Here is an 11,146-nt window from a genome sequence, read left to right as displayed (position 1 = left end):
TACCACACTGATCACATGCAAACCGTTTCTCACCAGCATGAATGCTCATGTGTCTCAAAGTTTTCTTTGCGTGGCAAATCCTTTCCACACTGACTGCAGGTGAAAGGTCTCTCTCCTGTGTGAAATAATTTGTGCCTTCGAAGGTGGGTTTTAAGCTCAAAACTCTTTTCACACTGGCATTTAAGCGGCTTCTTCCCAGTCTTCACTCTCTCCTCTTCCCCTCTTTTTTTTTTTTTTTTTGGTTTCTGTTTTTGTTATAATTTTTCACAAAAAAAATCAGAAACATTGTTCATTTGAAAGGTTTATGTGTGTACAAGAAGAAAGTCAAATAAAAGCCTGTATTATTTTAATACCAATAAAGGAGTCAGTATTTTTAATCATTTAGATTTTATTTTTATCAATAAACATGATATTATGACAAACATAATAAAACATGATATAAACATGATGTACTGTTATAAAAAAACACAGATTTGTGAGAGTTTTCGCCCAACTGGAGGTGTCAGAATAAACACCTTGGTAAACTACCATTGGAATCGCAAAGATTTATGTAAGGAAACTCCACTATTGCAGCGCAGTTTTGAAGCAGGTCATGAAAGAAAGTTCATTAAACAAACACAGCAACAGCTCTGGAATATCTGGAAATAAAGCAACGCAATGGAGAATTAAAATATTTCTTACAAAGTTTGGGCTTTAGTACAAGGTCAGTATAAAAGCCAATCATTTAATTTTGCTAACATGTTATTGTTGTAACATAAAATTTACTATTTTTCTCACACAGTAAAATTGGGTCATTATACATGAAAAAATAAAGCTGACTTTATATTTTTTGAAAGGGGGTACCTCACAAGCATATCATCAACTTGGGGCCCTCCCTGGCATCGAAAAGTTCGAAACCCTACACTACACCACTCTGCTGGTGGTGTTAGATGATGCAAAACAGACATACCAAGTTGAGAGTCAGCACACCAATGTATAGCTGAGAAAATGCTGTTGTTGTTGCAGTCAACAAGTTTTAAATACAGAAAAAACAAAAAAACAAACAAATGGTCATGTAAGCCAAAATGTGTTGAGAATTGGACAAATCTGTAGAAGCTGAAAAAAACAACAGTGCCTTAGTTTATCACTAGGTTACGTGGTTTCAAAAATGCTCAGATAGGGGCCTGGGTAGCTCAGCGAGTATTGACGCTGACTATCACCCCTGGAGTCGCGAGTTCGAACCCAGGGTGTGCTGAGTGACTCCAGCCAGGTCTCCCAAGCAACCAAATTGGCCCGGTTGCTAGGGAGCGTAGAAGCACATGGGGTAACCTCCTCGTGGTCGCTATAATGTGGTTCATTCTCGGTGGGGCGTGTGGTGAGTGGTGCGTGGATGCTGCGGAGAATAGCGTGAAGCCTCCACACGCGCTCTCAACAAGCCATGTAATAAGATGTGCGGGTTGACGGTCTCAGATGCGGAGGCAACTGAGATTCATCCTTCGCCACCCGGATTGAGGTGAGTCACTACACCACCACAAGGACTTAGAGAGCATTGGGAATTGGGCATTCCAAATTGGGGAGAAAAATAAATAAATAAATAAAAACGCTCATATCCTCATAACAGGGTGACAATACTGTGCACCACGTTGTGTTTCGGTATGACAAAGCATTTAAAAGTTTAAATAAAAATGTTTTTTTTTAAATCACAATGCTGGAAGGACATTATGTTTGGTCATGAAAAATGGTATCAATGAAATCCTTATGACCTTAAGAATCAATCATGGTTTTAGCACAAATTATACAAAAGTTATGAGCAAAAAAGTTAATTTTGAGAATTTCTTGACAAGTAGGTGGCACTGTCGCTAAATTTGGCAAGTGTGCTGAGCTCAAGGTTGCAATTATCCATACCAAGTTTCATTTCAATAGCACAAAGAGTTGCTGAGATCCGGCCTGACTTCCTGGTTTTGGTCGACTTCGCCAAATTCGTTATTACATAATTTGGTAAAGATTGTGAAAATCCAAAATCCATCCAAAAACTTTTATGCGACTCAATCTGAAGATCTTCTGAGACAAATTTTGGAAAAACTGGACAAGATTTGTAGGAGTAGGACTTTACGACATAGCCCGTTCAATACGACGTACATTGAAAATACCAGTTTCACTCAACTCGGCGTAAGGAGAGATTAATACTGTGACTTCACACGTTATTTTAGGAAATTAACATTGTAACATTACACACTATAGTTTACTTGAACCTAGTCTCAGAATCAGACGGGCAGTCCCGTGGACTGCCCACAGTCCGTGTACTAACTGTCTGATGCACAAATTGGAAAACGCTTTCTCGATCAACCCAAATCTGATTGTTTTCAGCAGGATTTCCGGGAGCCTATGTACACTGGTCTTTTACAAGTTCCAACACTGCAACAATGAGCACTTCAGAGGAGCATCTAGTCACTGGATTTTCCCAAGTTTGCGAAGTTCACAGCATCAAAACTTTAAAGGACAGGAGTTTTGCTTGAGACACTAAGTGAAATGAAAAAATGGGATATTTTCACAGGTTTACAGATGGGAGATTTATTATTTTTCCAAGCTTGGCTGACCATTTGCCAGCAAATAAGTGGGTTCCCAAGTGATCCAATTTTGTTAGTTGTGTGTCCTCTTATATCAGTAATGGAAGATCAGATGAAGTACCTTACAGACGACAGAACATCTGCGGCATATGCAGGTAAAGATGACAGTACTGACACTGACATCACAGCTGCCCTATTCAGCCTTGAATTTGGATCACCCGAATTACTCGTGGGCACCAAAAAGTGGAGAGACATGCCTCAAACACAATTGTACCGTGAGCGATCGTATTGGAATGACAGAGGGTAAAGTCTATACCATTGTGCAATGGTAAGATATCGTTTCCATATCTCAATTTCTGGGGTGATTGTCTTTAAATCTTTGTATTAACCCATTTAATCCCACTTAAACTAAATGGGTACATGTTGTTTACATCTTAAATAGCTCAATGAATCAAACTGCATGCCTTTTACAATTTTTCAATGAAATAAGTGTTTTTGAATGACGATCTTTGAATGAACTTGCAAGCCAAATGGTTGGTTGGCTATGCAAGACTAACTTGAACCTATTGAACCATTCTGCAGGCTTCTGGGTCACTAATGTTTGTTTTTTCTCCACTGTGAATTCTCTGGTGCCATTTCAAATCACAGGCTGCAGTAAAGGTCAGTCCACACTCACAGCATGCATGATTTTTCACACTGTCATGTATTTTCTGGTGCAATTTCACATATGCCAGCTTTGAAAAACTTTTTCCACAAATAGAACAGACGTGACACTTCTCCTTTGTATGAACTTTCAGGTGTTGCTTCAGGGCTGATTCGGTAATAAAATTTTTACCACACTGATCACAGTAAAATGGTCTTTCTCCAGTGTGCGAGAGCAGATGATCACGGAGACGTTGAGACTGTCTGAAACTCTTTCCACACTGATGGCAAGTGTAAGGTTTCTCTCCAGTGTGGATTCTCATGTGTTTTGTAAGGTAGACTTTATTTGTGAAACTATTTCCACACTGATCACATGTGTACGGCTTCTCTCCAGTGTGGATTGTCATGTGAAACTTAAGATTACATTCAGATGCAAAACTCTTTCCACACTGAACACATGCAAAAGGCTTCTCTCCAGTGTGGATTCTCATGTGATACTTAAGTTTTCCTTTTTGTCTGAAACTCTTTCCACACTGGTCACATGTGTAAGGTTTCTCTCCAGTGTGGATTCTCATGTGCCTTGCAAGGTTTTCTTTGTGTGTGAAAGTCTTTCCACACTGATGGCAAGTGTGCAGTTTCTCTCCAGTGTGGATTCTCATGTGTTCATTAAGACTCCTTTTAAATGTAAAACTCTTTCCACACTGGTCACATGTGTGCGATTTCTCTCCTGTATGAACTCTCATGGGAATCTTAAGGTTTGTTTTACATGTGAAACTTTTTCCACACTGATGGCCTTGGTATGTTTTCTCTTCTGTATGAACTCTTATATGCATCTCGAGCACTTCTTTTGATGCAAAACTTTTTCCACACTGACTGCAAGTGAAAGACATTTCGGCTTTTGCTCTCTGAAAATGTTTCTGCATGAACTTGTTTTCAGTCTGTGAAAGTATTTCCAGCTCTTGACTTTCCTCCTTCACTTCCATCAGGTCTAAAATGAACATATGAAATCATCAAAAAATGTAATTCAGTGGAGACAAATGTGAAATGAAACAATAGTGAACAGCAGAGAGCAACAGACTCGAGTATCTATTTTATGTAATTGCTGATCACAAATAAAATAAAAATCGTACCCCAATATATCATGTCACAATGACAAAACTGTACCCCATCAGATACATTAATTTCAAGAAAAAATACAATTCTAATGCCCTTCGCGCAAGTCTATTGACGGCAAAGGTTTCTCACTGAAAGCAATGCATTTGCTGCTTGCATCAGTAAACTGACATTAGAGGGCACTTTTGGCGTCTGTAGATTGACATGCGGGGCTTTCAAGCGCCAGAATTCAACACCTTAAGAGTGAGAACGTGTTGTTTCATGTGATTATTGCAGTGTTAAAGGTTAGTTCTGTTTAATTTAAATTAAGAACATGATTAATATTCATATTTAATATGTATTTGATTAATATTAATAACAAAATAGACGGGCCTAATGCTCACTGGTGCATTTCCTGTACAACAACGTAGCTCTAGTTCACTAGCTGGTCACGACTGTGTCCTGAAACCATAGTAACGATGTCGCACATCTATAGTTCGAACCACGTTGGTTCAACAATATCGAGCTATCTTTAATGACGTTACGCAGGGGGTGGGGTAATAGTTCCTGCGGAGATCGAATTATAATAGCTCGATTACATGGACACCAAGCCGTTTACTGCAAGAAAGCTGCTAACTGCCGCTCATTGGATGTTTTTTGTTTTTGGCACCACTCTGAGTAACCTCTAGAGACTGTTGTGTGTGAAAATCCCAGGAGATCAGCAGTTACAGAAATACTCAAACCAGCCCATCTGGCATCTGATGGTTGATGTGAACATTAACTGAAGCTCCTGACCTGTATGTGCATGATTTTATGCACTGTACTGCTGCCACACAATTGGCTGATTAGATAATCGCATGAATAAGTGGTGTACAGGAGTTCCTAATAAAGTGCTCCGTGAGTGTACGTTTACATGGCCACATAAGCCGCATTCTCCAACAGAAACCTAGGTGTGTTAAATCACATTCTCTTAATCCTTTAAATGGTGTCCGGAAAATGGCCATGTTTACATGGCATTTCAGTGCATTTTAAAGGGGGTCTTAAGTCTTACAGAATGAAAGATATATATGGAATGAAAGAAATCGAAGCCTCAGTGAAGTCAAAAGACATCCACACAACAAACAAGCTATGCTTCTAACCACAAGTGCAGAGCTGTAGTTCCAACCAAATTGTTGAACTAAGTTGGTAACAATGGACTTTACAACCATAGTTGGCAAACAATGTTTGGAAACACACACCAGATCTGATATTTTGACACGTCTGATTGTTTGGTTCAACCAGTTTGCCATTACTTGAATGTGTTTGTGAATACTGATGCCATTTCAAGCCTTTATTATTCTGTCACACATTATACATTTGCATATATACAGTGAAATTCTTTTCAGGGTCAGGTGCCCCTGGAGAAGATAGGGTCAAGGGCCATGCTCAAGGGCCCAACAGTGGCATCTTGGTGGTGCTGGGGCTTGAGCCCTCAACCTTCTGGTCAGTAACCCAGAGCCTTAACCACTAAGCCACCACTCCCCCCATTTTAACCACGAAGCACATTTGACTGTTCATGTACACAACTGCATGACTGCTTTCAATGCGAGATGAAAGAGCCAATTCGCAAGTTCCATCATTACCGACATAGCTCAACTATTTGGCGTTTCATGAAACCATAGTTCCATCAAACATTCGCAAAAAGCATCGCAAAGTTTTGCAGTTGGAGCTACATTTCTCCACTTGAAATCCATTCTCCTACAAGAAATCCATGGGATGCAACTCATGGCCCATTGTGTTTCCATATGTGTTTGATTACATAAGAATGAATGTCACCAACATTTTAGCCAGTCGTGCTGCTTCTGTCCTCTCGTCTGCTCTCTGTGTCGGAGGCGGGGCTCAGGCAGCTCCTCCACACACACACACACACACACACACACACACACACACACACACACACACACACACACACACACACACACACACACACAGAGCGGACGGTGACAGGTGAAGGTGACGTGTTACTCGATGCTAATAGGTGTTTTAATAGGTATTTTTCCCGATGACTGCATAATTCCAGCCAGAAAGTTTTGAAGAATAAGTCGAAATGGACTTGGTTTAAAAGCCGCATTCCACAGCTCCGGTGTGGGAACATTTTGGCTTTTAGACGAATGAGAGAGGAGAGCCCATTAACTTGAACGAGCTGGTATGTTGACTTTGTTTAAAAACAGTGGCAATGAAAAGTGGCAATACAACTACCCTCAAAGCTCATCTAAAACATAACCATCCCATCCAGTTTTCTGAGCTGGGATCAAAAACCACAGTTGGAGATGGAGAGGGGCCTGCCCAACTTTGTTTTTTTTTTTTTAAATCCCCTTTTCTCCCAATTTGGAATGCCCAATTCCCACTGCTTACTAGGTCCTTGTGGTGGTGCGGTTACTCATTTCAATCCGGGTGGCGGAGGACAAGTCTCAGTTGCCTCCGCTTCTGAGACCGTCAATCCGCGCATCTTATCACGTGACTCGTTGTGCATGACACCGTGGAGACTCACAGCATGTGGAGGCTCATGCTACTCTCCGCGATCCACACACAACTTACCACATGCCCCACTGAGAGCGAGAACCACTAATCACGACCACGAGGAGATTACCCCATGTGATTCTACACTCCCTAGCAACCGGGCCAATTTGGTTGCTTAGGAGACCTGGCTGGAGTCACTAAGCATGCTCTGGATTCGAACTCGCGACTCCAGGGGTGACAGTCAGCGTCAATACTCGCTGAGATACCCAGGCCCACCTGGGCCTTCCCGACATTAATTTTTTTTTTACATTCCAATATCATTGTCTGAATATTCCTAAGAATTAAAAGTTCATTGCTCTTTGAAAGGGTGTACTTGCATTATTATGCTATTATATTATCATTATATCAGTGGCATAAAATGGTCTTAAAATTACTATGATACCGTTTATCGCAATTATTTCTGGGACACTATATCGTCCAACAAAAGTAGTTATCGTGACACGCCTACATGAGAGCATTTAAAAGCAGGTGCTCGGCATCATTGATAAAGAATCAAGAATGGACACCAACCTATTAGTTCCTCAGTATCTTCATGTTTTATTCTGAAGGCTTCTTGATCACTCATAATCTAACTTTAACAAACTCTAACTTTGCAGATTTGCTTGGAAGCAGATCTTCTCTTGTAGGCTGATGGGAATATTCACAGCATTCATTCATTTTAGAACATAATTAATAATATAATAAAACAATATCATATAATATGCGCTTTCAAATCAATGACGTCACATTAAAGTCAACGGATTAATTCATTTCATTCTAACTGCCATTTTTCCGCATTTGACTTCTATAATCTATAGACCTTTTCAAAGTATGCCTTATCTAACAGCATAAATCTAGCAAACTTTTTAATATGATACATTTTATAATTATTTAGTATAAATTCTTAATATCATATTTATCTGGCATTAATAAAAAAGAACAACTTTTGACCACTGCTAATCACATTGATGTACCATATCCATAATCAGCAATGTTGGTTGGTGACAAGATAATTTTTTTTTATTATTTAAATCATTATAAAAACGATTATTACTACAATGCTAAATAATAATTGCCTCTGCTTCAAAATGGTGCTCTAGTAAGAATTATGCAGAGACTCGGACAGACATATCTATCTGCTTGTAAAGACGCAATCTAATCCCGATTACGTACAATAAACACATTTACAGACCTGTTCTTCGAAAAACGTCACAGTCCAGGATCGGGTCAAATGTTGAAGATGAAATCCAGATAAATCAGTAATCCATGTAAGAAGAACGGAGCCTGTTAATCCACTCTGAGAGATTTGAGACAAACTCTACTTTAATTTTATCTTCCCGCCAAATCCGCGAGGAGAGAGAGAGAGAGAGAGAGAGAGAGAGAGAGAGAGAGAGAGAGAGAGAGACCGCCTCTTAAAGCGACAGTACACACATTAATCAAACCATCCACAATATTAACTCCATGGATCCAAATGATATACAAGTATAGTAAAAAGAACATGCAAGACATAACATAAACAAAATAATCCATACATCCATGATAAAGGAATGAAAATGCATTAAAACCGGTTTTGTGTGAAAATAAAAACTGATAGCTGCTGTGATAAAAGTTATTTCCACACTCAAAGCACACATGATCCTTCTCATATTGTGGTAGGCCCAAGTAGGCCTCTGTGGCTCATAAAGTTTTAAAGCAAAACAATTTATCATCAAAGCTTTTATTTCATTGTTGTGTTTTGTTAAGTAAAGGCTCAAGAATCAAGGACTCCTTACAATATATGAGTTGTTATGGTGTTATGTAAAATATATATATGAAGACTGTAAATCAACAAATGATTATTAATGTGAAGATTGGAAAGTAACTGTGGGCTGGGCACTAACACGTTAGCAGGGGAGTGAAATGTGTTATTTGACTGTATTAGGTGACTTCACTTTCCTTCTTTCCAGGTTGATGGCGAAAAAAGTATAAATTTATTAAGTATTTATTTTTGGGATTTGTATTTTGAGTGCAATTTAAACAGAATACTTGTACTTTGGGGGGCTGGGTAGCTCAGCGAGTATTGACGCTGGCTATCACACCTGGAGTCGCGAGTTCGAATCCAGGGCGTGCTGAGTAACTCCAGTCAGGTCTCCTGAGCAACCAAATTGGCCCGGTTGCTAGGGAGGGTAGAGTCACATGGGGTAACCTCCTCGTGGTCGCTATAATGTGGTTCGTTCTCGGTGGGACACGTGGTGAGTTGTGCGTGGATGCCTCAGAGAATAGCGTGAAGCCTCCACACGCGCTATGTCTCCGCGGTAACGCGCTCAACAAGCCACATGATAAGATGCGCAGACTGACGGTCTCAGACGCGGAGGCAACTGAGATTCTTCCTCCACCACCCGGATTGTGGCAAGTCACTACGCCACCACGAGGACTTAGAGCGCATTGGGAATTGGGCATAACAAATTGGGGAGAAAATAAGAATACTTGTACTTTAGCACAGGGCCGGCCCGTGGGTTTGTGGGGCCCCATGAAAAAGTCATGAAAATCGGCCTCCCGGTGTGAAAATTGTCATAACTTTATAACATCTATAAAACGACTGCAAACATGGTGAGCAGATATTTTAATAGAAAGCATTTAAAAAGAAGGACTATACTGTATATAGCTCAGTAGATGACAAATAATGTGTCCAATAGCTTTTTTCCCCAACATGGTGGTGTTAGGTTAAAATGTACATGCATGCATAAGGGAATATGTGTATTTTAGGTGCTGGCCTTATTTTGAACGCCTTTCAAATTTTTACATGGAGTACAAATAAACCAGTGTCTCAGTTAATACGAGGTCATGTGAACTGCAAGTAAGATAATTACTGGGTAACATTGTACAACAAGGTTTGCATTAGGCACCATTAGCAATGTATAATTAAATTTTCCAGCATCAATTAATCTTGATTAAGAGAAACAAAATCAATGAAAACAATAAGTTGGCCAGAATGTGTGCAACAGTGAATAAAAGTTAAAGCATCGGGGAAAATAAGGTACTCCAATGGGGGTGGGGGGTTAATTATGTATAAATAAATATAATATATTTGTGTTAATAGGGTCTATAAACACAACACATCAAAATATATACCTGTATTTGTAAACAAATGTAAAGAATAAACACATACCTCTTAGAGAGCAGAGATCTTTGCAGATAGGATGGTTTGGTTATTTTCCAGATTAATTGCTCATATTTTCACTCTATGTGAGTTTTTTTGCGGCTTTATCAGCAGTGTTTTAATTCCTTCCCAGCAGATTATTCTTGAGAAAACATGAAAAGCCCTAATGATTTGTCAAGTGCTGTTTCTGGTATCATTTATAGTAAATAAGCATCAAAGACTCAAATAGCCACAAAGCAATATTTTTCATCACTTACTTCCCGTGTTTCTATCAGGCATGCACATTATTATAATACTGTTATAAGAAGCCGCGCTCCAGTTCGCAGTAATGCTTTGTGTTATGAATAATTATGCAGATTAGTGTGTACTGCTTAGCTTTACTTTTTGCTGCTGTTACTGCTGTTATTTTATTTGTTGTAACTTTCAGTTATTTGTCTTTTTGTGATTATTCAGAGCTCATTTTATACGTAATATGTTGTTTTTAGTTTTCACCATGATTGTGTAATTTGTGTCATTGTGTAAGTTAAATGAACAGGTTTGCACCATGTAAGGTCTTTTTGAGTGTGTGCAATAGAAATCAATGGACTGCGGAGAATTTCTAAATAAAAGTCATCAATGTTTCTTAACCTTATGACTTGTTCATTTACTTTGCATGTGTTCGCGGGCCGTATTGGCGGCCACCTGTATCACCTGCAGGACGGGCCGGCCCTGCTTTTACATAATTTCCAATGAAGAAATAGCACTCCTTGCAATTTTATTTAAACTTGAAAAGTACATTTTTGAAGATGATTTTCTTTCATCTAACTGGACTGAAGCGCCTTTTCACTGCATCCAAACGACAGATGACAGACATTTCAAATGGAGTGTCTCATGGTGGTTGTGTGGAGTTCTGACCATCTGCAGAGGCAGAATTTCAGATCTGATTTGAGCTTCGGACACATTTGTGTGACTAGACCGTATGTGACCGCTTGACTGAATGTGATGTATTCATTCAAAACTATGAGCACGAAGAGAGAAACACTGATGGTGTTTGTTCTAAACTTTAAACTGGGTGCTCTGACATCACAATTCGTGAGTGCCTTCTCCCATGCAAGAACATTGCGTTACTATGGCAACATTTTCGAAAATAAAACCATGTGCTTAATTAAACATCTCAGGGCAGTTCCGAATTGAAATGTCCACTGTGTGG

At 39.4% G+C, this 11,146-nt stretch overlaps 1 protein-coding gene across 1 annotated transcript; it reads right to left on the bottom strand.

Moving 5' to 3' along the window:
• Nucleotides 1-462: 462 nt before the first annotated feature.
• Nucleotides 463-8,146, bottom strand: LOC127438607 (gastrula zinc finger protein XlCGF8.2DB-like). The gene is made up of 2 exons (XM_051694308.1): nt 8,011-8,146; nt 463-4,176 (listed from the first exon to the last, which is right to left on the bottom strand). Exon 2 carries the CDS (start codon nt 4,169-4,171, stop codon nt 3,110-3,112), a length of 1,062 nt encoding a protein of 353 aa, XP_051550268.1. The 5' UTR covers nt 4,172-4,176; nt 8,011-8,146; the 3' UTR covers nt 463-3,109.
• Between the last annotated feature and the right edge of the window lie 3,000 nt (nt 8,147-11,146).

Source organism: Myxocyprinus asiaticus, chromosome 49, assembly GCF_019703515.2.
Source record: "Myxocyprinus asiaticus isolate MX2 ecotype Aquarium Trade chromosome 49, UBuf_Myxa_2, whole genome shotgun sequence".
Taxonomy (NCBI): Eukaryota; Metazoa; Chordata; class Actinopteri; order Cypriniformes; family Catostomidae; genus Myxocyprinus; species Myxocyprinus asiaticus.
Note: the sequence above shows the minus strand (reverse complement) of the source record. Positions and strands in the feature narration are given on the sequence as shown.